Genomic DNA, 25594 nt, shown 5'->3' with positions numbered 1-25594 from the left:
CTAAGAAGCATTTCAAACAGGAGGCCAAAGACACTGAAATCCTCCTACAACAAAAAAATTAAAAAGAAAAGAAAAAGATTTAAAACAAAAAGGGGGGAATTAAACGAAAAAAAGGTATCCACAAGCGAAAACTGAAAGATAAAGAAAACACTGTCGGGTATTACCTGGAGCAACACTGACTGATAACACAGTGTGCTCCATCTGATCCAAGTATATATCTATCCCTCGCTGGTAGCAAACCCAAAAAGCAAATAGGGAGGGATTAACAAAAAAATAGAAAAAATATACTGATCAATAAATTCCCTCCAATTCAATATTAAATCCATTCCAAAAAAGCAAAGAAAAAAAATCAAAAACGATATGAAACAAAGGAAAAGAAACAGCCAAAATTCAGTTTCCATCCAAACATCCTCGCCTCCGCACCAACCAAACATTCAAACCCCTCCTCCCCACTACCCGCTTCAGCGTCGGCCACACTCCATCCTCGCCAAAATCCATATCATCTAGATTCAAATGGCGCGCATATGACCAAAGGAGGTGCAGTTGCAAGGAGTGCAGGCTTCCCCTATCCTTTTCCTCGTTCTCATTTGTCCTGTCTGCAACCGCATCCGCATCTGCAGCGGACGCAGAACCAGTACGGACAGCAACATATCTATCCAGAAACGTATTCGAGTTCGGCGCGATGAGGAGGGTTGGGTTGTCGTGTTGGATTGTGACTTTATTATTATAATTATTGTTACTGTTCACTGCGCTATCATCATTACCCGCATTGGGATCCAGCTGTTGGTGCTGGTGGTTACGCTTGGCAGCAGGCTTGCCGTGTTTTGGCCTGCGATCGCTCTCGCATTTCGGGACAGACCGTTCGAGTCTCTCCATCATCTCCGGGCCAGGAATACCCATCAGGTCAATGGTGGAGATGCTGGAGAAAGTAAGATGTGGGACGCTAGTATTGCTCAGATCACCTAGCATCCAAGAGGGTGGGGAATAGGTTTTCCACCAGAAAGCGGTGGCGGTGCCGCTGGGCATTCGCATTGGCATTGGGTCGTCTGGTTTAGAATTCATCCCCCCTGATCCCGGGGAGGAAGTCAGCGGCGCGGTTGAGTTGGCGAGGAGGGTGGGGAGGTTGAGTTGTGTTGGGATCACCCCGCCTTGGTGATAGATGCCCATGAGGATACCTAGAGCGGCGTTGAAGAGGACCCAGGATGCTAAGAAGAAGCGGGAGCGTGGGGGACGAAAACAGGTTAGGAGAAGGGCAACGCAGGGGATGAGGAAGCGGGGTTCTTGGTGGGGAAAAATGGAGAGGAGAACTGTTGCTGAAAGGGCTGAGATGGCGCGGAGGTTCCGGAGGGAGAAGAACGAGCGGACACTTGAGGATATGAAGGAGTAGAGTAAGAGGAGGTAGATGGGACCAAGGAGTTGGGGTAGGTTGACAAGGAAGTGATTGTAGCGCGGATGGAGGCCATGGTTAGCGAGGTTTGAAACGTCGGAGTTGTAGAACAGGTTGTTGAGGGGCGTAATGATTGGGTTGTGGAAAACATCGGAAAGGGATGTTACGGATGCGCTGTAGAAATTTGTGTCTATGAAGATCGCGATGAAGCAAGATATGAGGCCGAAAACAATGACTGTTAGAAGCGAAAGCGGTCTGCATGTGTAAGGTCAGTGCATCAGGCCGACAGGAACTGGTTGTACTGCACGGACAAAAAAAAAGGGCATTACATACTTGCGAAGGAAATGGGGGACCAATCGAAGGCCGGGTATCAAAACAAATGCTGGAAAAGTTATTCTATTAAAAACCCCCGCGACGAGCAGGAAGGATAAGACCACACATGCGAAGATAGAGGAATTTTGCTACGGGAGCAGGGTGTCAGCATTATTGATTGCAATGAATGAATTGAGTGCATTTATATATTTAGATATATATATATTTGTGTGCGTACCTTGTTTTCGAGAATGCGTTGTATCAAAACTAAGCTCCACACGACAAGCAACGTCTCCAACGAATTCGAGAAGGTATGTGTCTGGAAAGTCCAGGTAACATAGGAGGATGCCACCAGGACGACTGTCTGGCGACGGAGTCGTGAAGATGATGCCACCAGTTCATGGATCGCCCAGTCCTCCATAACAAAGCTCAGAACAAACATGCTCCCGCGCAGGACATAGTATATCAGTTCCGGCGGAGTATTTCCAGTCCCATCTTCCGCCCATAGCCACTTCAGGAGCGTCATGGGTACGCCGTAGAAAAGCCATAGCGGGAAAACGCTCCGAATAGGACGGTCTGAGGTAAATTCCCAGGTTGGCTTGGAAGGATAGTTGAAGATTTGGCCTGCAAGAGTTCGATTGTTAGCGGCCCATTGTAGACTTTGTCTGATATTGTAAATTCAATCAATGGACGCTGGCAGAAAAGGGGGAATTTGGTAGCGGAGACGACAGCAAGGGGCGGTTAAGACATTTTTATTTTGATCAACACAAGTTCTTGGCGCATTTGCAATCGCTTTGATGTCAAAATAAAACAAAGATGCCTTGCGTCAAATCCGAGAGATGCAGTGGGAGATTCATACCAGCAAAAATCTCCGGGCCCTGGAAGTTCTCATCTGGGTGGAGATAGCTGGGTGAGAAGGCAAAGTAGATGCGAACCACGAGGAGAAGCAGGTATGTTCGTCTGAACATGGCGCAGGACAAATCAGGGGATCAGATAGTGCGACCATAGGAAATGATAGAGCATTGTACAGTACATGTACCTGGGAGGGTGCCCGGGTCAGCAAGACGAGCGAAGTTGGTGATGCGTTGCTGCGAAAGGGTGGGTTGTGTTGGGTGAGATAGAAAAAGTTGATGATCAACCGAGAGCCTTGATCAGGATTCGGTGGCCGAAGGACGGCATGACCACGCCCAATCTTGGTTGGGGGATGCTGAACTGCTCATTAGCTGCTTATCCTAGATCCACATCGAATCAGGACAACTCCAGATCGAAGCCCACGGCCCAGATGGATGGCAGGAGATCAGGAGGAGAACCGGCGGGGGTTCAACCAAACTCTTTAACTAACAATAGCGGACCCAGGCCTGGGCTCTAGGTGCTGTTGGGCAATGGACCGGGCACCTCATTGTGCGAATACAAAAGCCCCGGGTTTCATATGTGGATACTGAAGGTGTGCCTGTACTACAGCACGGGATAGTACGGGATAGTATAGGACGGTATAGACACACATAGAACTTCTTACTACTGAATGCTTGCTGCGGCACACAGCCAATGCAGAGCAAAGTTACCTTCTCCAGCAACCGGATACATCTTTTGTCACGTGATGTCACTGGCACCGTGGATCCCGCCAAACCGTCTGCCTGGCTTGTGCTGTCAAAGATTATAGTCATAACTACGATCTTACCACCACTGTCGCCGCAACACTATCTGCTCTACCTCTCCCTGATTAGCTTCCTCGATAAACTCCGTCGCCTCTCTGACCCAAAGCCAACCTGATTATCAACCGCGATACGGTATGTCCCGCTTCCTCTGTTTGCGTGCCTCTCCTAGCAGCTCCCCTCTTCCTTGAGCATCTCCAGGCAAAACCAGCCAGCACTAAACTCCCTCTTGTGCACATATATAGAAGACCCGAATCCCCCATATCCCAGAGGATCCTCTTTGCTCTCCGCCCTAGAAACCTATAACGCCCGCTCGAAACTCCCATAAGCTACCAACATGTCGCCTCCTGCCAAAGATGAAACCAATGCCACGAGTACTGGCAAAAATGAAGTGCGGCTGATCCCCTCCGATGAACCCCAAGGCGGGCCCGGGATTTCAGTCGGTATGCTACAATTCCCCCTTCCCCCGATATCTACTTGAAACCCGAAAAGAAATGGTGCACAAGGCTAATATATTATATCTTCCACCGACTCTAGAACGTTCCATCATAGAACGCTCCATCCTAATCAAGAACATGCTTGAGGATGTCGGTGAGGGAAGCATGGAAGAAGAGATCCCAATTCCAAATGTATGGATATCCTCCCTGTTTGCAAAGCTTTACTCTGCTGCCCCACAGAAGCAACTAACACCCAACCCTTAGGTCAACAGAGCCGTCCTGGAAAAGGTTATTGCGTGGTGCACAAAGCATCAGGGCGACCCTCCAAGCACCGGCGACGAGGACAACGACTCCCGCAGGAAAACCACAGATATCGATGAATGGGATCAAAAATTCATGCAAGTCGACCAGGAGATGCTGTTCGAAATCATTCTGGTATTCCTTCCTCTCTGGCTTCCGAGCTACATCAAATATATTTCTTGACGGCAACGTGCTAAGCTTTCCCAGGCTGCCAACTACCTTGATATCAAGGCCCTCCTCGATATTGGTTGCAAGACCGTCGCAAATATGATCAAGGGCAAGTCTCCAGAAGATATCCGCAAGACCTTCAATATCCAAAATGACTTCACGCCAGAGGAAGAAGCTCAAATCCGCGCGGAGAACGAATGGGCTGAGGAGTATGTTTTCTTTTTTCTTTTTTTTCCTCCACACCTCACTTTATTTCTGTACATTCCTTTCCTATTTTTTGTCGTATACTAACAATTATCTACAGTCGTTGATTTTCATCCACTGTCATGCGACACTCGTAATACGAAACCATAACGAACTTTCCTTCATCCTCCCTCCGATGCTCTCTTGGTGTGTACAGCCACGTATGCAATGTAGTCGCAACCGTCTACATTTCACACAGTTATCCGACACGGTTAGGTTGAACCTGCGGAATTCGAGAAGGGAAATTGACACTACGGAAGTGGGGTCGGAAAAGGGGGTGGGTGAAATAATGAAATAGTTTTCAAATTTTCAATCAAAAAAATTCATATATACATCCTTTGCTGTTCCTTCCGTTCCTCCTTGTTTTGTCGCACCCCCATAATTTTTTGTCTTCGGATGCGGCACGATTCCATTTCGATTCGATATGATACATATCGGTAAGGCGTTTTCTCAGCTCATTGTGCTCTTGTTCTCTTTTTTTTTTTTCTCATTCTTTCCAAATATCTCGTCCCCATTACCATTACTATTTGCCGTTTTCATATCCTCTGCCCGTTTCGTTTTTATTTTTTGCTTTGTATGCCCCCAAGTCTTCAATTTCCCAGCTATTTTTTTTTTCTTCCACTTTACACTCAAACAAAAGGGGGGAAAGGAAACTCTTGTCAAATTTGCAAAATATGATGATACCATCAATTGAGGCATGTAGACCTATATCCACGGAAACAAAAAATAATATAAGATATTTTTGTTTTTTCATTCTTTTTGACTATGAAGTTCAGACAGCCAATATATTGTCAGTCAGTGCATTCATCAATCCAAGGTAGGTAATTTTGTCCCTTTCTTTTCTTTATGTTTTCTTTCCTCATTATGTTTCCGGTTACTCTATCCTCCTCCTTTCCCATAAACCAGGAAACAAAAGCAATAAATGCTGACCCCTTGCCAATTTCTCTTCTTTGACTGTTCCCCGCGTACAGGGGGGAGGGGTCTTCCTACCGCTTTTTTCCCCTTTTGAAGCCGGTTCGGGATAGTTTTTTTGTTCACTGTTCTTTGTATTATCGTTTTCCCCTCCTTACACCCTTTTACTACATGTAACCTAACCCGGACGTGGGAGATGACCACTAGGAATGCCTATCAAATATCGAATTAGTAAAACGAGAAAGATAAAAGATAAACATGGGGGGGAAACGGTGTTGGTTCAAAAAAAAAAAACCTGGATGATGAAAAAACAATGCTCTTTTTTTTCCCATTGTCAACCTCCCAACCGCGGTCTGACTGGTTCCCTAAATAAATAAGCCTTTTCCAGATTGTGTTACTGGTTGCATGGAGCGCAAGATGCGCTGGAGAAGAGAAAGAAGGAAGGTAGCAAGGTAGCAAGGTAGCAAGGTAGCACATGGATCTACCGAGGGTAATCTACAGCGGTTTCATCGAAAGCCAAGCTTGTGTTTTGTTTCCTAGCCCGCAACAATACGTAGTGCTCGCTTTCTCTTTGGAAATTCAGGGGAATGGAAGAAATGCAGGCCAGGCTAGAAAAAGCTGAGGAAGGATCGTTTGATTGGAAGATGTTTTGTTCTCTTTTACTTTTACTTTTACCTTCATAAGGTGGAGGGAGAATGGCGAACAAGGAAGAAAACAAGGAAGAGAATTGAAAAGAAAGAAAAGAAAAGAAACTTTCATTCGAGCTCGTCGTGGACATCAAAAGCAGAAGCAATCCTCCCCTTCCCTTCCCCTTTTGCATCCCCAAACATTGATCCCATTCTCCATAGTTCATCCAATAGAGATACCACGAAGCCTTGATGCGATCCCCTTGCTTCTGTTTCTGCTTCTGTTTCTGTCCAGATCCCATGGCAGTAACAGAAAGTAAAAAAAAGAAGAAGAAATAAATAAAATAAAATAAAAGGGAAAAAGCAAAAGATCGAGGTCCGAAACACCCAAATTTCTATTTTCACAGGTACACTCCCCCTGCTTCTCCCTCATTCATTCATTACTCTGATATTGTCGGAATCCCTATTCCGTGAAATCCATTTTATTCCCAGTTTTGAAATCACAGGGTATTATTATCTCCTTCTCGAGTCAAAGTTTTTTATAAAAGTTTCGGAGTCCGTGCGTAAGAATGTACCGAGATAGGGAAAATAAAAGAGTAAAAGGAATTAAGATCGGGATTGACGGAGGAGAGGGCCTTGCGGGTTCATTTTGAGGTGGGGAAGGATCGTTGATTCTGCGATTAATCTAGATGCCGAGACGAGTCTTGCGCCAATGCCTCCGCTTGGCGTTATATCTGTGTTGAGAGAAATGTGCCTGTCAGCCAAACGGTTCCAAATCATATATCATATATCTTGTGACACGATCCGGCCTTTTCGAGTCACTTTGTTTGGTTCAAGATATCCTCCTTTTTGCCAAGCATGTCTAGGACTATAACAACGCCATACAGTCGTTCGGGTATTATATCCCTTTCGAATCTTGCATTCCCTAACCCGTTTCCTCCTTTTCGTTTCCCGGAATCCCCCTGGCCGTACTTTCCCCCCTTCCCCACGATCAACCTCCAAAACCTTCTCCCCTCCCTCTGATCCAGGCTCCGCAGACGAAAAATAGAACGGGGAACGTTACCTGATGGTGTTTCCGGTCCGCAGACGAATCCATTGAGGAATGGGGCGGTTCTGCTTCTGGGCTTTGGCAAGCTTCTGCTTGGTACGGAACGATTTATGGCTCTATTATTCAGGCGATATCGAAGTCGGGGAAAAATTAGCCCTTGGCCCATGATTTTTATTCTTCTGGCATATATTGTTTCCCTGCAAACGGACGGTCTGTGAAGCACTTACCGGCATCCTGGCGGTCTAGGGTACTGCAAATGCTCGAGACTGTGATGGAGTTGACAGTTATTGATGTCGGAGGGGGGAGGCGCAACGGGACACTGACACAGCGAAGTTTTTGTGTGGGAAACTCGCTTACCGATCAGGTTTAGCGTGGTGGAAATAGGCAGCTTTGGGCCAAAGCGGTGGAATGCGGCATAATGATGTCAAAGTTGACATTTTGAGTTCGGCCAAAGTTTTCATCCCATTCATTGTCTTGCGGCGGGTTAAGTGTGCAACGGAACTGATGAAGTGGGCAGCTTGAAACACCTTTTGTCCCCCTCTGCTACATTGCACATCAAGCGCCCTTAACACGGGCTCACAACAGGGCTTGTTGACGAAGTACCAGATGATGCTGTTACATGATATCCTTGTCTCTCCCTACTCCACATCTACCTAGGTTCCTAGGTTCAAGAATATGGATTCATTAATAGTACCTTCTTCTCTTGCCTTTTCAATAGACATGTACATTGTCTATGCCTCTTCGAATTCCACACACACACACACACACACACACACACACACACACAATCTTAAAGAGATCGGGTTTATCTCACGCTGAAGAGCTTCGCCCAGGGCTGTTCTAGATACTAGTATCTACAACCTATGCCTGGGGCAGCTTTGTAATATAGTGTTAGCTGGCAGTACATCTCAGGTCCAGAGAAACGAGAAGAGGAGAATCAAGGCCTCAGAAGGAGGAAAACCCGGTGGCGCAGAATGAATGAATGAAAGAGAGAGAAAGGAAATAAGAGATGCAGAAACAAACGGAGCCAGAACACACCAACTTGTAAGAAAAAATACAGGAAAATCACAGCGGATGTCCAAATCCCCGGACAGGGCCCAGTTGGACATTTCTCAATTTCTCAAGTGCTACCCCACGATATTGGATGGGGGAATTTCGTTCATTTTATGCCTGCCACCTCAACATCCATTCTGGAGCGAACCATACATACTTCATTCCACAAAATAAATATCTCCCCCCGCCCACCCAGAGCAAAGGATTTATTTATAGGCGCTATATTTACAATAGAGCATGGACTCAAAGCACACCTTCACAAGTTGTAATTTGTGCAGATTGATCAAATTTTAACCCCGAAGGTTAATATATATATATATAGAGAGAGAGAGAGAGAGAGAGAGAGAGAGAATTTTTAAACAATCGGGCAAGGACAATAGGTAAAGCCTAATAACTAAACGATACAAGAGCAAGCTCAACACCAATTTTTGACCAGCCACGCAAATAAAGACCACCCACTGCTCCCTGGTTGCCCTACCGAGCCTGAGGAGATCAAGGCGAAACTCATCCTTCATACATCTATCTATCTATGATTTATTCAAACCGACTACTACAGATCATATATACAACTTCCACACCTGCTCTACACAACGACGGACTCTGTCCTGTCCATATATATATATATATGCCCCTCGTACATGTACATCTAGTAAGTTCTAAACCTAACTGAACCAATAACAATAATAAAAAATAAGGAAGGAAAGGAATCGAGAACGAAAACGTCTGAAGGGGAAAAAGTATTTACTTTTTTCCCTTGTTCTCGACGAGTTTCAGAATCAGAGTTACGTCTTTGCTTCTTTCTTTCATCAATGCGAGCGCGAACTCGAACTCGAACTCGAACTATTCTCTTAATTCGACTCATTTAAACTTCCGGCACGAAAGTTTTTTTTTTTTCCTTTTTGGAAAAGAGGAGAGAGATACGACGTATATATCGCGCCTAGGTTCAAATATATATGGGTTGCCTCTTCATGCGTTCACGAGGACAAAGTGATGGAGAGGATTGTTTGCTTGAGCTGGGAAGGGCTAGGCTGGTGGTGTTATTTTTGAGATATTTCTCTCTCTCTCTCTCTCTCGGAGGCAAGCAGCCAGGTAAGGCAACAGGCAACAGGCAAACAGGCAGGATGCTGCAGCTGTTCCTGCACGGGCGTTGCCCCCTCCTCTCCGCCTTTCCCCCGGAAGAGAGAAAAAGCAACAAGCCCGCAGAGGGCAGCAAGCAGTCGAAAACCTATTTACTATTTATTCTGTTCCTCAATTCTCTCCTTCATTTCTTCACATCTTCGTACAAACATGGACAGGCACAGGCATAATCGTTATGGCAATCCCGATGCCTCACCAGGCAAAATGCATTTTTAATGATGTCATTCGGCATTCGGCGGAGGAGGAGGAGGCGCCGAAGTGCGATCGATGTCAGCACCCGCCAAGCCGTGTACAGTTATGCAGTACGAAGTACGGAGTAACTATGGGTAGTGCTGAAACAGCCTGCTTAGAATGTGGCCTTTCGGTGTAGTTTAGTGGCCTATTCTGCTAGCAGTGGATGCTGCTGAAATTTTGAACTTAGCAAGCTGCTGTGTGAGCTCGCTTTTCTGAACAGTAACTAATTTTACAGTCACTACGGAGTAGTTAGTAACATGCAGTGAAGCCACGCAAAATGCCCTGAAACCATGAAACTACTATCCCTTGGCTCAGGACACTTTACAGGTTGTTCCTGAAATTGATATGCAGAATCATGAGAACATTGCTAGCCGCGGTACTATGAATACCAGTCCAGTTGATGACGCTGGAAATGCACAGACAAGCACCACCTGCGAGCTGCAAGCTGGTTCTCAACAATCTCACTACAAGCATGGGAACCAGGCCATCAAAAATCTGGAAAATGGAGTCCGTGAAGGGTTACTTGTGATTGAGCAGCTAAAGTGCATTTTAAGACAGCACTCACAAGATGACATGAGCCATGGATGGCTGAAACAAGTGAACCCGGTCAGAGAAAAAGTCAAATTGAATCCTAAGTTCATCACTTTGGCTAATTGGCAGTACAGGAGCAGGTAAATTATTGCTGATCAATGCTCTACTTGACAAGGAGCAACTCACCCTGACAAGAAGCATGTACGCATGCACGCATGCACAAGTGTCGTCATTGATATCTTAAATAATCATGACCTGGAAAAGTACCGCGCGGAGATTGAGTTTTTCACATTTAAGGAATGGAAGGCTGAGCTGGGTTTTGACCAGATGGAAGCGTATCATAATCATTGCGCCTTTGATATCTGTGAGAATCAAATATATAGGGCTCAGTTCATTGTAGTTGCTGTTTTGGAGGAAGTTCTGATATTCCTGCCTTGAGGTTTGCCGTCAAAAACCCTTGCCAGTATTGTTTCTCAGTTACTGGTGGACTCCCCTCCACCTCTCTGTTGTTTAAAATCATGTGCGGTGCTTTCCATGAACTGTTGATTAGCTCCTGTTTCTTGCATTCTGCCTCCCCCTTTCACGTTGTAGACAGCTGTCAAATCCCATCCAAAATGCACTATTTAATATTTCAACTTCTCACCACCCAAGCCAAGAGTACTCTTTAAATTATGTATATAGAATAGCACCTGATATTATTCTAAATCAGCAATATTGCAGATTGAATGAAATATGATTCTGAATCTGAATTCAAAATAAATTTTTTAGCAGATGCTTGAACTAAGTTTGTGTCTAATTTTTTTTTTTTTTTTTTTTTTTTTTTTTTTTTTTTGGATGAAAATACTTTATGGTTGAATATTGTGTAATCACAATTTCATTTGAGCAAATATCATAGATACTCTGGTAACAATCAATTCCATAAGAGGAAAAAAGTACAATCCATTGTGTACTAAGTACAGGATGACAGAGGACATGAGCCTGGCCACAGAAAGGCAGAGTAGCTACTGTCTAAAAGCTTCCCTGATTTTAAAAATTTGTTGAATGCTTAAGGTGCACCATGGGCGAAAGACGAGGAACTCTGGGAGCCATGTAGGTGGGTCTGCGCCGATGGAATACGCTAAAAAACAAACAATGAGAGCCAGAAACCAACAGAACCAAGCAGCACCAGGGTTTTTAACGGCGTCGGAAAACTGAATGCAGAGCGCGCTTAAGATGAGTAGCAGTTGATAGTAAGGCCATACGTGAAAACGCTATTTGGAGGCATTGTCAGTGGACTGCTCCAGAGTAGATAAATGGTTCCACAGTCATGGACAAGCTCTTACTGCGGCGTATTTGGATCTCCAATGGAGATCCGTATAAATAGCTTTCCCGACAATGTTGTCTCCGACGCAATCAATCAATTTTTCAAGGCTTCGCAGATAAAGCTCGTCACCGTGGATCGGCTCGAATTGATCGATGGGTGTAATCGGCGTCTGTTGGTTATAATAGTGGAGCATATAACGTTGGAAAAACAGGAGGACATCATCCGGGGACGCTGTGGGAGGGGGGAATTCGGGTTTGGGAGTTGGGACGCCTGCGCGGACAAGGGAAAGCATGTTGGCAGTTCCCAAACAGTTGGGCTTTGAAGCTAAATGTCAGTGAAGTAAACATTTAGATTGAAGGATACTCCGCTCACGTTGGGTTTGGTCGTCTGTGTTATTGGTAGGCCGATGGGTTATGCAGCGATATCTAGTTTAGTGGCAAGGAGAATGGAGTGGGGGAGCTGGTCACTCAAACACCCAAAGCTGGAAGGAGCTCAGTTCCCACGCTCCAGTTTTCTCCGACGAAGACCTGGAGGACTTGGAGGTATACTCGTCGACGGAAGGAGCAACGCGGAATCCAGTACTGGGTCACTTTCCTTTGACGAATCCGTAGAGGTAGCATCTTGCCGGTGTAGCGAGCCAGTAAAGAAGTCATACAAGCGCATGGAATAATGGTACTATTAGTGCATTAGTAGAACCATTTTTGACATCAACTATTCGCCTTTGTAGGGCTCACATAGTGGTAAATTGATCTTCCCAGACGAGTGTGCATCGTCCATCCAATACCTTTATTGCCAACATACTCACAAAGTTCATCTTCAGTGGCAAGGTAAAGCATGGCACCAGTCCCATGAAATGAAAACTCTAGGGATTGGATCTCCTGAGAGTTTACATCAAGTCGGTAGGTTACTGCAAAGCACTCTCGAAAGTAGTTGAGTACTGCTTCATTCGAGTCATGAGGATGAGGACTTGGAGGCCACGGCCGATGAGGGGCAGAGCCAAATTGCAGTTTGTTTCGCGGCATCACAATGACTGACTCCGGATGTCTAGTTACCCCGATCCAAATGTAGATATGGTTCGATGCAGATCACACGCGAGAGTAAGGAAATGAGTTGGGTTGATTTACCCATCACCAAAAGAATTCCAACAAGGATAGAACATTCAAATCACGTGTGCACTACCAGGACATGACTAAGGTCAGGTGACATCAGTGAGATGTTCGGCTCACGTGTAACATGATAATTATTTGCAACATCTTTCACATTTTCAGAAGTCTGAATGAATCAAAGATGTGGCCATAATGATTCCATTCTAGTTCAAGAATCTGCCAAAAGAATCATTTTGAATCTAGATTCAGAATCATACTTCATCCAATCTACAATATTTCTGGGTTAAAATATCTCTTAACCTGCGTCTACTCTCTTGTTATTCAGTCCGCTACATTTAGCTTTTGAGTTGTGACTTGGGGGTGATCAAGTCCGCTTCTAGCACTCTTTTTTATGACTTTTCTTTGATGGACTAGGCTGCTCTGTCTTCTTTAAAAGCTTCTAGCACTTATTCAAAATAATTCACTGGTACTAACATCCAGTGGAACTCAATTTTCCTTTCCCTTCATTCCCTCTTAATGACCGTTCTTTTTCTTCCCTCATGAATCAACAAATAGATTCTGTTGGATCTAGTGCCGGTGGGATGGTTATGGGAATGAGGTATATTGTGCTTCCACTGATCATTGCCTCGCTTCTACTGACAATTCTCAAAAGTGAGAGAATTTTAGGGAGTCAACCTCTTGTGCGGAGCAAGGGTATTAAAGGCGCAGTTGTGGTTGGAGGAGAGTTCTTTATTTCACCCGAGGACCTAAACAAAGCTCTCAGACGCTGGGCCGCAGAGTTACCTCGGGAGATCTATGTTGATTTACTCAACGAGGCGGTTGCTCAAGTTAGTGGAATCATCGAACAACATGAAAACGCATGCGACAAGGTTCTCATAGATTTGCATGAGGTTGGCCGAGAGACACTTGGGCAAGAATTTTCCCGGATGAAAAGAGCACCAGAATACCGACATCTTTGGATAAAAGTTACAGACGCCCTTAAAAACGCCAAAAAAAAATGAGAAAGCGGTGCGAAACGCACGACAGGCTGTGATAAATGCTTGGGGTGAGAGTGGTATCCAGTTCCTTGACTTTAATGTTGCACAGGGGTGGACGAAAGCTGCGGGTAGGCTTGCCCGTGCCTGCCCAGATTACACGCGTGCCGCAAGCTATATCGTGCATGCGGTGGTAAATCGGCTCAGGAATGTTCGTTCTGGAAGATCATTGTATCTAGAGCCTGGGCTGAAAGACCTTCAAGACGCGATTTCCTTAACACGCAACGCTTCTCCACCACAGCCAATCGCAAGTGATGAACTCCGTTCAATGGGGTTGCGACTTAACGCAATGGACTTGGTAGAGCCCCTCGGCTCGGTCTCCCTCGAAATCACAGATGGAGATATTGCAACTGAGAATGTGAGTTTTGAATGGGCTCCAAATGCTGATATCCCGACGCTTCCCCAGGCAGTTATGGAAGAACTTAGTGACCACGATTCTTCTTCAATCTCTGGGGACATTCCCACCAACGTGCCTGCCGAAGGAGGGTTTCATCCCGTACTGGGTCGCGATCCAGCGAATTCGCCGAGACCAACCAATGATAGGGCAAGCCAAGAAGTGCTAACAGCATGCACTTCAAGTAACGCTACAGGCGGTGCTTCTACCAATATGAGTGACTCACAACCCAGAAAGAGACAGCATATAGATGGTCATTCAGTTCTAGGAAGTACGCAAGGTTTGATTGGAGATATTGAATCCAGGATTCAAAAACAGGCTGGAGCCGGTGCTACCCCTGGCTCTGCCACGTGTGATACTCCTGCAAGTCGTTCGAAGTTACTCCCAAACGCAAAGGCACAAAGAAATAAGCAAAGTACTCATGAAAAGGCAATTCATCCCAATAAAGCAGAGGTTGAAGCTGGATCGGGAGTTCAAAATCGGAATGTTGCAGGCACTACTTTTAGTTCGTCCACGAGTGGTACTCTTGCGAGCGGTCTTAAATTACGCTTTAAGTTCCACCCAGAAGGAAGGGAGCGACCAAAACTCCAAAATACTCCCAAGAAAGCAGTTCTCCAGAAAAACCCAGAGGTTGAAATTGGATCCAAGATCCACGATCAGAATGTTGGCCAAGATCCAGACAGCTCACCCAACAACAACCACCCTACAACAACTATAGTTCTCGAAGACATCCTTCGTCGTCTTGGGCATGAACCCCTTCAGAAGCTCCAGGCATTGCAAGCCGACGGCCATCTTGTGCTGGACAACGTGTTTGATTAGTGTGAAGCAGTGGATCAGGACCAACCGCTGCTTCAGCTAGCGGAATTGGAGGCGACGATATTCTTGCACCACTGTGGCGGCGACAAAGAGATGTTTCAGAGCTTGCAATATGGACTATTGCAGCAGTTGATTGAGACAGATCCAGTACTATGGATATTGAACGTTTGCCTGCAGAACGGCAAGCAAGAACTTGTTGCGTTTCCACAACCAATGTCCATCCAGTCCATCCATGATGAAAATAGTACAACTCATTCTTGCCCCGCTAGCGTGAAAAATCGATGCATTATAAGTCAAGATTCACACACGCCAAGTATTGTTCTGTTTTATGCAGGAGAAAAAGTTGCTGGTCAAAGTGTCATTTTTCAGCCAGCATTGCTACCCTTAACTGAGATATCCGGAACTACTTGTGTTGGTAGATTAACAACTTTAAATCAACTTCAGTCTCTACGAGCCAGTCATGAGCCCGTGAAGTTGAATTTAATAGAAGACAACGCAATGCATGTTGCACCATTCAAGATCGCGACATCACTGCGAGGCCTTAGTCCTAGAGCTGACGCAGTTCTTCTCCAAAGGCCATATACAGATCCTACTGTTGTGGCTGAAGTCAACCTTCTGCTTGGCAATGATCGAGATTTGGCATGGGAATTCATTTTACAGTGGCGAGCGTTGGCAATTGAGCACATAAAACTTCATTTCAACCTGTGGCGATGGACAGAAAAGTCAGTTTACGGAAGTCAGGCATACAATCCGGAAAAAGAGGCCATTGAAAGCAAGGGATAGCAAGGCGTTGGCAGTTGATCGGAGGTTTGGAGGTTTGGAGGTTTGGAGGTTTGGAGGTTTGGAGGTTTGGAGGTTTGGAGGTTTGGGGGTTTGGAGGTTTGGGGGTTTATGGGGTGGCAGACGTTTGGATAGCGCGATATTGCAGGGACAGGGTGAACATGTATTTAAAGGTTTGATCATTAAGGTAAAGGAAAATACCTTCTTCTAGTTCTGCATCTATGACTGGAGCCTTACCCGAACAGGCACGCTAAACCGGAAGGGGAATTCAGTGAGGTCGGGTTGTACGGGGTACATATCCCATGCATTGTAGGCAGCATGAATTAAATGCATGTAATTGCCGATGCGAGGACCCTGAACAAGCAAAGCATTCAAGAAGGCCGCTCGCAAAGAGTCTGAATATCCTTTCCTTTATATATATATATATATATATTTAATACATATAAAGTAAAAAATAAATAAATAAATAAATAAAAATAAGATAAAAATAAACTAAAGATAAAGATAAAATTTAGGATCCGAGCTCAGGGCTGGCCCACTTGCTTCTTTCTTGTTCGTCGTCTCTCTTCCTCTGTTCTGCTTTTCGGGACGGCCTCCGTGTAGGCGCGTTCGGGCTGGCCGGGTCAGCTTGCTTCCAACAAGGGCACAAAACATGTTATGCAGGTGGTGGTGGTAGTGGTGGTGCTGGGGGATGATGACCGTACTGGCGGTGTAACTGCGACGACTTGCTCACAGCCCATCTGCCAAGCTGACTGGCTGGAGTGTGACAAGTCAAACCAAAAAAAATCGCAATGACCTACTCCTCCTCCGTATGAAGGATTTGATGGAAGAAGGGGTCAGTTGTCATTCTGACTCAATGACTGACTCAAATCGCACCACGCCTGGGGCTGGATGTGGTGGTTTCCCGCTGGATGAGAGCATGATATGATTGGCGGCGGTGCTTTTCTTGTAACCTGGTTTTCCCTCTTTTTTTTTTTTTTTTTTTTTTTTTTTTTTTTTTTCCCCTTCTCTTTTCACAAAATGAAGAAGAGCTTCATTGCATGGATGTGCGTAAGTCGAGAGAGACAAGCTTTTTGATCTTCCATGACAAACCCCAAACGGGTTAACTACTGCTTTTCGTCCGCTTTCCTTTCTTGCTGATGACAAGAGGCAATATTAATGGCAACAAGGGTAAATTGATCTGCTTTTGTGAAAATTTTGTTTTATCTTGATGCTTTTTTTAAATTTTTTTTTTTTTTTTTTGTTTTTCTCCCCCGTGTCATAGCCTCGGGCTTTACTGTCTCCGGCAATCCGTGCACCCCCATGAGACGCATGGAAGGTCACCCAACGTCAAAACATATTTTTGGCGAAATTAACTGCAGGGTTATATTTTTCGACGTGAGGGGAGCAAAAAAAAGAAGAAAAAAAGAAAGAAAAAAAAATAGATGACTCACAAACCTTTTTTTTCATCGGTGCCTGGAAAGCGAGAAAAAGCTAGGTTTGGTTTTGAATAGCTTCCCTTGTCGGCGGAAGGAGCAGAAAGCCTGCCGATGTTGGGGAAAAAAATACGAATGGCCTGTTGACTGACTGACGAGTTGGACAGAACCCGATGTGACCCGGCGGAGCGTCCGCTTTTTTGATCCCCCCATGCATCGGATACGTTGTAATTTCGTTGCAGTCGGTGCATCGGTATCCCCCGATGGAGTGGACAGGGTGAGGGGGAATAAATTTAGTAGATTCCGAAAAAGCTTCGAGAGTACCGAGCTGCTGACCAGGGGAGTGCTGAGGTCGTGAAACCATCTCTCTCTTTCACATTGCCATGTCGGGAAGACGGGTTCAGTGAGACTCCGTGTAGCGAAGTCACCTCTGCGTATTCTGTTCCATCATCATCGTCATCATCATCGAGTGAATCTGACTGTTGACAACCTTGGAAGAAGCTCTTTCTTTGAGTTGATTATTGTGATGGATGAAATTGAATGAAACAACGATGCCCAATCATGTCAAGCCAACGGAGATAAAGCGCAGTATTATGCACCGAAGAACGACAAGACAAGCATTAGGAGATTAACACTAGCCTGTAGTTTAGCGAGCCAGCGAAGTCCCGATGCAGCAATGGCATCGTATTCGTGACGAACGACACACCGAGGCCGACGTTGGTGGAGTAGTTCAAGCGACAAGACGATCAATGCGATCAAGTGAAAGCTACGGAGCCAACCTGGCTGGGGACACAACCAGCGATCGACGCAGAATATCGCGAACTGACATCACTCCTTGGAGGAGGTATTCCTTACGTGTAGCAGGAAACGGCGTAAGAAGCATTTGAATTTGAAAATAAAATAAATATAGTTAGTTAGTTCTAGAAGAAATACATACATAGAAGGTACACAAGAGATACATGGAGTCCAAACACAAGCCACAAACGCAGTTCAGTCGTACAGATGCACAGCACAGATGTACTGGACAGATGCACACAGGATGCATACCTCTGCACATCCATCTGATATGTTCCGTCTACGGTCCTGTTCGTTGACTGCCGATGAGCAATTTCGTGTCAAATCAATCGCGGAGGCCAGAACAGGCAAACCACAGCCGCGCATGACATAAGCGGTAACCGCAACGAGGCTAGCGCCGCAGCCCTTCTGGGTGGCTTCTTGCGCCGCAATGCACGGCCTGGAACAAGCTTGGAACATTTTGATTATGCAGGACGGAGCAAGTGAAGTTGGGCTCCGGAGCCGTGCGGAATAATATTGCACAATTACAGGCCGCGTATGGCGCGATACGTCATAGCGGCCACGGCTGCCATGACTGCCATGACTGCCACGACCCATGGCCATGTGGAGCGCGTAATTTACGGCCTCGAGACGGTGGCTGCCGCTGGTGCAATCACCCGAGCAGGGTTATGCAAGATATGCACAACGCCAACAACCTCGGAAGTCTCGTGCGTGGTCCTCCTAGGTACCAGGTACCCTCGCGCGCCGGCGATTCAGCAACGAGCCACAGGTCACAGGTACCAGAGGAGCGCGGTGGGTCTTAGCCGAGGTGCCGTTTGCGCGGCCAATAGGGGGTCCCTTGGCGCAGGCTCGGCATCGGAAGACTGGAAGCCCGTCCCGTGGGTCCTCCCCCTTGGGCTTGGGGACAGACAATGCCCAGTCCAACAATACGACGATGAATGGGGGCGATGGGGGTGATGGGGAGGATGAGGAGGATGAGGATGATGGGGATGATGAATGGAGGTTGTCAATGTCCTGGTGATGTCCGCCAACCTCGGACAGGCGCAAAGTCAGAACGGGGCACGGGCTGCAAACAGCGTCGCCGGGGACCCAGCGATGCCAACGATGCCAGCGATGCCAGGAATGCCAGGAATGAATGCCAGGATACGATAACCAGGGTAGGGCGACGGGGGTCCCAGCAGGCAGCCGCAATAATGATTGGAGCTGCCCGAACCTTCGAGGGCCCCAGGGGACGGTGGAGAAAGCTTGGTTCCGACGATATTGGCTTTGCGGAGCCCAGGACTCCAGGAGACTCCAAGGAACTGAGGGCGGAAGGATCTGGGCCAAATGCTGTTCCAAATGTTTTCTTTTTTTTTTCTTTTTTTTTTTTTTTAAAGCTATCTTCCCTGTTGCTTTGTTTTTTTTCGCCTCCTGCTGGCAAGGGGGGAAGAGCTGGTGTTGGAGAGCACAGTCAGAGGTCGTATTTAGAGCATCATCCGCATCGGCAAATATTCTTTTTCTTTCTTTTTTTCTTTTTCTCTTTTTTTCCTTTTCCTTTTCTTCTTTCTTTTTGTTATATTTGCAATTCATTGAAACATGCTTTCCATGCGTTGCATGCCCTGTTGGTCCTCATTTTATAAATCTCTCCCCACCTCCCACCCCCACCAGGACGAGGAACAGCCACCATAAGCTTGACTTGCCTGTCTGGTGTCATACACAATAATCCGAAATTTATTCATTACAGCGATCGTTCCCGTGCGACTTGCTTCTTCTCTTTCTTGTTCTTCTTCTTCTTCTTCGTGCTGTTTCGTTTCGTGCGCGCTGTCCTCCTTCTCGCTGCGATCCCCATATGGCTTCTTGGCCCAGGACTCATCTCCGCACATTATAGACATAGCGCCAAAGAGCCTCCTGGGACAACCCCGGAGTTTCCTGTCTGTCGTTCGTTCCCTCTGTGGGTTCAGGTGTTGGCTAGAATCGACTTTTTCGTTCTTCCAGCTTGGCCCCCCTCCTCCACCCGTGGTTGAAACACTGGCAGCTAAACCCTCTCCTCCGATCTTGCCTGGAATTGCATCTATCAAACCTACTCCTGTCTGCCTGCCCATCTATCCGTCTGCCAGTCCGTGCAGGTGAAGCTGAGCGCAACAATGGACGGGGACCCAGAAAAACAGAGCGCTGCCGTGGAGAAGTCGGCGGCTCCTGATACTGGCCTCGAGAGCTTACCCGCAGTGACTTCAGGCGAGAAATCCAGTGATGCCAACAACGAGATATCGGGCTCGGGCTCTGGCTCCGGCTCCGGCTCGACCGTGAGCAATAACGATGACCCTACAAATCTCAAAAAGCTTGACTCGACAGTGGTTGTTCCCCCGTCGAAGGAGGGAGATCTCGACGCTGCTCTCGCCCACCTTCCAGAACAGGAACGGACCATCCTCAAGGAACAGCTCGATATCCCCGTTGTCAAGGTTAACTACATCACTCTGTTTCGCTATGCCACGAAGGCTGATCTTCTGGTGCTCTTCGTGGCCGCCTTTGGTGCGATTGCTGGTGGCGCTATACTTCCTCTATTCACGGTACGTTTTTTTGGATTTTCCATTTCTAACTAAGTCTTTCTTTTATTTCACTCTATTTTACTTTATTTGTTTTCCAACTCCTGTCGCTCCTCCCTGCTAGAGTCAGGTGAAAGTAAGGTCTGGGTCTGGTTGTGCTAATTCCACCAAACTCTGTTTGAGGTAGATTATCTTCGGCGCCATGGCTGGTACGTTCAAATCGATTGTCCTACACACTATCACCATAGAAGAGTTCGATTCTCAAGTTTCGAAGTTCGCTCTATACTTCGTCTACCTTGGGATCGGCATGTTCGTTCTTATCTATATCGGGACCGTTGGCTTCATCTATGTCGGCGAACAGATCTCACAGAAGATCAGAGAAAAGTATCTCGCCGCTATCCTGCGTCAGAACGTCGCGTTCTTCGACAAACTGGGTGCTGGCGAGATCACCACCCGCATCACCGCCGATACTAATCTGATCCAGGACGGCATATCGGAGAAAGTTGGCCTGACCATGACTGCCCTCGCGACGTTCGTCACCGCCTTCATCATTGGCTTCGTCAAGTTCTGGAAATTGACCCTTATTTGCTCATCGACCGTTGTCGCTCTCACCGTCCTGATGGGCTCGGCTTCCCGATTCATTATTGGATTTAGTAAGAAGTCGTTGCAGAGCTATGGTGAGGGTGGAACCGTGGCAGAGGAGGTCCTCAGTTCGATTCGGAACGCCACTGCTTTTGGAACTCAGGAGAAGCTTGCACGGCAATACAATACTCATCTCCTTGAGGCCCGGAAATGGGGAACTAAACTGCAGGTCGTGATCGGAACTATGGTTGGAGGCATGCTGGCCATCGTGTTCCTGAACTACGGCTTGGGTTTCTGGATGGGTTCGCGTTTCCTGGTCGACGGAGAGGCCAGCCTTCAAGACATCGTAACCATCTTGCTGGCCATTATCATTGGTTCCTTCAGCTTGGGTAATGTCACTCCACACGTCCAGGCTTTCACTTCGGCGATCAGTGCAGGCGCAAAGATCTTCGGTACCATTGACCGCGTATCCCCGATCGATCCCACCTCCGACGAAGGCATGAAAATCGAGAATGTCGAAGGCGTCGTCGAATTCCGAAATATCAAACATATCTATCCGTCCCGGCCAGAGGTTGTTGTCATGGAGGATGTCAGTTTGCTGGTTCCCGCTGGTAAGACAACCGCGCTCGTTGGTCCATCTGGCTCCGGTAAAAGTACGGTTGTCGGCTTGATGGAACGATTCTACAATCCCGTTAATGGTGCTGTTTTCCTGGACGGTCATGATTTGAAAACCCTCAACACGCGTTGGCTTAGACAGCAGATCTCCCTGGTTAGCCAGGAGCCAACGCTTTTTGGTACCACCATCTACATGAATATCAAGCAGGGCCTGATAGGTTCCAGTTTCGAGCAGGAATCGGAAGACAAAATCAGAGAACGCATCGAGAATGCTGCAAGGATGGCCAACGCTCACGATTTTATCTTGGGACTTCCAGAAGGCTATGAGACCAATGTTGGGGAACGAGGTTTCCTGCTCTCCGGTGGCCAGAAACAACGTATCGCAATTGCTCGCGCGGTGGTTAGTGATCCGAAGATTCTTCTGCTGGATGAGGCCACTTCTGCCTTGGATACGAAGTCAGAAGGAGTCGTCCAGGCTGCGTTGGATGCTGCGGCAGTAGGAAGAACCACAATCGTCATAGCCCATCGCCTGTCTACGATCAAAAATGCTCACAACATCGTTGTTATCGTGGGTGGACGAATTGTCGAGCAAGGCACTCATGACGAATTGGTCGACCGTGATGGCGCTTATCTCAGGCTCGTTGAGGCACAGCGAATTAATGAACAACGGGAAGCCATCGGCTTAGGAGAGGATGAGGAAGATGAGGAGGATGAGCTCATGAAATCCAAAGAGTATACGCTTAATCGTCAGGCTTCCGGCCCCTCTCAGAGCGTGGCTCCTGGCAGGTATCGCGGGGCGGGCGCAGATGATGTGGAACTGAAGCTGACCACCACCAACAAATCGATTTCGAGCTTAGCCCTTTCCAAGCGAACTCCAGAAGCCCAACAGAAATATGGCCTGTTTACCCTTATCCGATTCATCCTTTCCTTCAACAAACCAGAAACCCTGTTAATGTTCTCCGGATTCCTCGTTTCCATAATCTGTGGTGGCGGGCAGCCCACGATGGCAGTATTTTACGCCAAAGCGATCGCTACACTTTCCCTCCCCGAACAACTCTACGATAAACTGAAAAGCGATGCAAGTTTCTGGTCGCTCATGTTTCTCATGCTTGCACTCGTGACATTGCTTGCATACTCTGTTCAGGGAACTATTTTTGCTATTTGTTCTGAGCGGCTAATTCACCGCGCACGGCTCGAGGCTTTCCGCGCAATGCTTCGACAGGATATTGTCTTCTTCGATCATGAGGATAATAGCACCGGCGCTCTGACCTCATTCCTGTCCACCGAGACGAAGCATCTTTCTGGAGTCAGCGGAGTGACTCTTGGCACCATTCTCCTTGTCTCGACCACCCTCACGTCAGCATGCATCGTAGCGTTGGTCATCGGCTGGAAACTTGCTCTCGTCTGCATCACAACCATCCCTATTCTTCTCGGTTGTGGATACTACCGATTTTACATCCTGTCTGTTTTCCAGACTCGGTCCAAAAAGGCCTACCAGAAGTCGGCCAGCTACGCATGCGAAGCAACCTCGGCAATTCGAACAGTGGCGTCTTTAACTAGAGAGGCAGATGTTGGTTCGAGCTACCACAACCAATTAGCTACCCAAGCTAAGTCGAACGTGATTTCTGTTCTCAAATCATCCTTGCTGTATGCGGCGTCGCAGTCCATGATGATGTTCTGCATCGCGCTTGGGTTCTGGTACGGCAGCACTCTTCTTGGCAAGGCGGAGTACAGCATGTTTCAATTCTTTGTTGTTTTCATGGAGATTACGTTTGGCGCACAGTCTGCAGGAACCGTTTTCTCTTTCGCACCCGACATGGGCAAGGCCAAGTCTGCCGCCACGGAATTCAAGAGGCTCTTCGAGAGAAAGCCAGTTATCGACACTTGGTCGACGGATGGTGAGGTGTTGGAGACTGTTGAGGGCACCATCGAGTTCCGTGATGTGCATTTCAGATATCCCACCCGGCCCGAACAGCCTATCCTTCGCGGCCTAAACCTGACCGTGAAGCCCGGCCAGTATGTCGCGTTGGTGGGCGCTAGCGGCTGTGGCAAGAGTACCACAATCGCACTCCTCGAACGTTTTTACGACCCGCTAGCCGGCGGCGTGTATATGGATGGAAAGGAAATTACGAGGTTGAATGTCAACTCGTATCGAAGTTTCTTGTCCCTCGTCAGCCAGGAACCCACGCTCTATCAAGGATCGATCCGCGATAATATCCTTCTTGGCGTCGATGTTGACAACGTGCCCGAGGAACAAATCATCCAGGCTTGTAAATCTGCCAATATCTACGATTTCATCATATCTCTCCCGTAAGTGTTGTTGCTAGATCAAAATCACCCCCCACCCCACCTCCAAAGATTTTACCATTCTCCCTTAACTCCGACTCCCATGCTGACAATAAAAAAAAACACAGTGACGGCTTCTCCACCATCGTCGGCAGCAAAGGCAGCATGTTATCCGGCGGCCAAAAGCAGCGCATCGCCATCGCCCGCGCCCTCATCCGCGATCCCAAAGTCCTCCTCCTCGACGAAGCCACCTCAGCCCTCGACTCGGAGTCCGAGAAGGTCGTGCAGGCCGCGCTGGACGCAGCAGCGAAGGGCCGCACCACCATCGCCGTCGCCCACCGTCTCAGCACTATCCAGAAGGCCGATGTTATCTACGTCATCGACCAGGGACGCGTTGTGGAAAGCGGCACGCATAATGAGCTGTTGGGGAATAAGGGGCGGTATTTCGAGTTGGTTAATTTGCAGAGTTTGGGGAAGACCCATTAACCCTTTTTTGGAGGGGAATGAAGTGGGTAGGGTATTTTAGATGGGATGTGCGGGGAACGCTCTTGGAGCCCCGGCATCTTTTTTATTTTATTTTATTATTTTGCTTTCTTACGGTGCATAATTTTGCATGGTTCCCCTTTTCCTTGGGAGGAAGGTATTCCTTCCCTCCCCCTCGTATCAACCATTTTCAATTGAGTTACTTGTTTTTTTATCATCTTACCATTGACATTTCTGTGTTTTCTTTCTTTTCTCCCCTTTGTTTTACTGCTGAAACTTACGCCAGATATGTCCCTCCCAGTGGCCAGTGGCCAGTGGCCGGCCATTCATCATACATATATGACTACCCATTATAGGGAGAATTTGTGTTTTTCATTTATTTTATTTCATTTTATTTCATTTGTTACAACTACTATATACCCCTTCATACCATCCATACGTGCCTTCTCCACTCCCCGAGCACTTGTTTCGTCCTTGCATACCAGGCCAACAAAACCTCTCCACTATATTCTGTTTTCCTTGCTTGCTTGATTTAGCGATGTGTTTTATTATTATTACTATTTTTTTTTTTTTTTAATTTATTCCCTTGTGGTTTATGGTATTTGTTTTTTTTCTTTTCTTTTTTTTCTACTTTTTTTTTAATGATGGTGATGGTGGGCTTTTTTTTTTTTTTTTTAAATCTCCTTACCAGATACTCCTAATATGTTAAGCGAGCTAGCTAGCTGATTGATGTATATAGAAATGGGCCTGAAAAAAGCGTTTCGTATATAGATATATATATATATGTATATGTCTAACTATACGCTTCTGTTGTCTTTGTTATTTGCTATTGTTTTCTTTGATTTAATCTTGACGTTATGTAGCATTGCCGAATAGCAATCTTCACTGGTACTCTCACTCTTATGTATGTATGTAGAATTCTTCAGTCAGGAACTACTAATTTTGTTTCTGGTTCTGGGATTAGTAAGTAAGTATCCTGTTAGCTAGGAGATATGGACAGTTTAGTTCACTAGTTAACTAGTTAATGGGAATGCGTTGACTTCCATATTCCCCTCCCTCTCCCTGCTTTGTTTTCCCCCCTAGCTAGCTTTCCAGAGCCGAGTTGTTGTTAGATTCCTAGTTACTGTAGTTAAAAGAGGAGAGGCGTTGTTCGTTGGCGATAAGGAAGAAGAAAATGGAAGAAGCAGCTAAGTAACTAAAGTGGTACCTGGTGGTGTTTTGTTTCGAACGTTACGAGCTGAATGAATGAATGAATGAATACTCCAGAGAGCTATAGCTAATCCAGTCAGTAACTACTGTAAATTTGGCACGAGTCCAACCAAGGAATAACAAGGTTGAGAGATTGAGTTTGGATGGGGAAGCGAGATTTTAGGATTATTTCCCCCCCCCCCCCTTTCTGCTTGAACTGTACCTTGCTGGCTTT

The 25594-nt window shown here is 46.7% G+C and overlaps 8 protein-coding genes across 8 annotated transcripts; 5 read left to right on the top strand and 3 right to left on the bottom strand.

Annotated features, from left to right (window-relative positions):
* Positions 1-390: 390 nt before the first annotated feature.
* HCBG_02110 (GPI mannosyltransferase) lies at positions 391-2667 on the bottom strand (the record flags this gene model as incomplete). The annotated part of the gene is made up of 4 exons (XM_045429159.1): positions 391-1642; positions 1721-1848; positions 1938-2323; positions 2559-2667. The coding sequence occupies 4 exons, from the start codon at positions 2665-2667 to the stop codon at positions 391-393; spliced, it is 1875 nt and encodes a 624-aa protein (XP_045290945.1).
* Positions 2668-3621: 954 nt separating this feature from the next.
* On the top strand, positions 3622-4779 carry HCBG_02109 (SCF ubiquitin ligase subunit SKP1; the record flags this gene model as incomplete). Its single annotated transcript, XM_045429158.1, has 5 exons — positions 3622-3794; positions 3889-3980; positions 4053-4223; positions 4296-4465; positions 4561-4779. 5 exons carry the CDS (start codon positions 3689-3691, stop codon positions 4565-4567), a joined length of 546 nt encoding a protein of 181 aa, XP_045290944.1.
* A 2041-nt stretch (positions 4780-6820) lies between these two features.
* On the bottom strand, positions 6821-7522 carry HCBG_02108 (uncharacterized protein; the record flags this gene model as incomplete). The annotated part of the gene is made up of 4 exons (XM_045429157.1): positions 6821-7066; positions 7101-7177; positions 7313-7404; positions 7443-7522. 4 exons carry the CDS (start codon positions 7520-7522, stop codon positions 6821-6823), a joined length of 495 nt encoding a protein of 164 aa, XP_045290943.1.
* Positions 7523-9450: 1928 nt separating this feature from the next.
* Positions 9451-10478, top strand: HCBG_02107 (uncharacterized protein; the record flags this gene model as incomplete). The annotated part of the gene is made up of 3 exons (XM_045429156.1): positions 9451-9533; positions 9881-10180; positions 10424-10478. 3 exons carry the CDS (start codon positions 9451-9453, stop codon positions 10476-10478), a joined length of 438 nt encoding a protein of 145 aa, XP_045290942.1.
* An 866-nt stretch (positions 10479-11344) lies between these two features.
* On the bottom strand, positions 11345-12365 carry HCBG_02106 (uncharacterized protein; the record flags this gene model as incomplete). The annotated part of the gene is made up of 3 exons (XM_045429155.1): positions 11345-11659; positions 11847-12018; positions 12145-12365. 3 exons carry the CDS (start codon positions 12363-12365, stop codon positions 11345-11347), a joined length of 708 nt encoding a protein of 235 aa, XP_045290941.1.
* A 623-nt stretch (positions 12366-12988) lies between these two features.
* Positions 12989-15476, top strand: HCBG_02105 (uncharacterized protein; the record flags this gene model as incomplete). The annotated part of the gene is made up of 4 exons (XM_045429154.1): positions 12989-13047; positions 13102-13339; positions 13536-14672; positions 14697-15476. The coding sequence occupies 4 exons, from the start codon at positions 12989-12991 to the stop codon at positions 15474-15476; spliced, it is 2214 nt and encodes a 737-aa protein (XP_045290940.1).
* Positions 15477-18262: 2786 nt separating this feature from the next.
* HCBG_02104 (uncharacterized protein) lies at positions 18263-18640 on the top strand (the record flags this gene model as incomplete). The annotated part of the gene is made up of 1 exon (XM_045429153.1): positions 18263-18640. One exon carries the CDS (start codon positions 18263-18265, stop codon positions 18638-18640), a length of 378 nt encoding a protein of 125 aa, XP_045290939.1.
* Positions 18641-19806: 1166 nt separating this feature from the next.
* On the top strand, positions 19807-24347 carry HCBG_02103 (leptomycin B resistance protein; the record flags this gene model as incomplete). Its single annotated transcript, XM_045429152.1, has 3 exons — positions 19807-20229; positions 20393-23712; positions 23817-24347. 3 exons carry the CDS (start codon positions 19807-19809, stop codon positions 24172-24174), a joined length of 4101 nt encoding a protein of 1366 aa, XP_045290938.1.
* Between the last annotated feature and the right edge of the window lie 1247 nt (positions 24348-25594).

The sequence above is a fragment of the Histoplasma capsulatum genome (assembly GCF_000150115.1).
Source record: "Histoplasma capsulatum G186AR genomic scaffold supercont2.2, whole genome shotgun sequence".
In the NCBI taxonomy this organism is placed as follows: Eukaryota; Fungi; Ascomycota; class Eurotiomycetes; order Onygenales; family Ajellomycetaceae; genus Histoplasma; species Histoplasma capsulatum.
The sequence above is the reverse complement of the archived record's forward strand: the minus strand, read 5'-3'. Positions and strand labels throughout refer to the sequence as shown.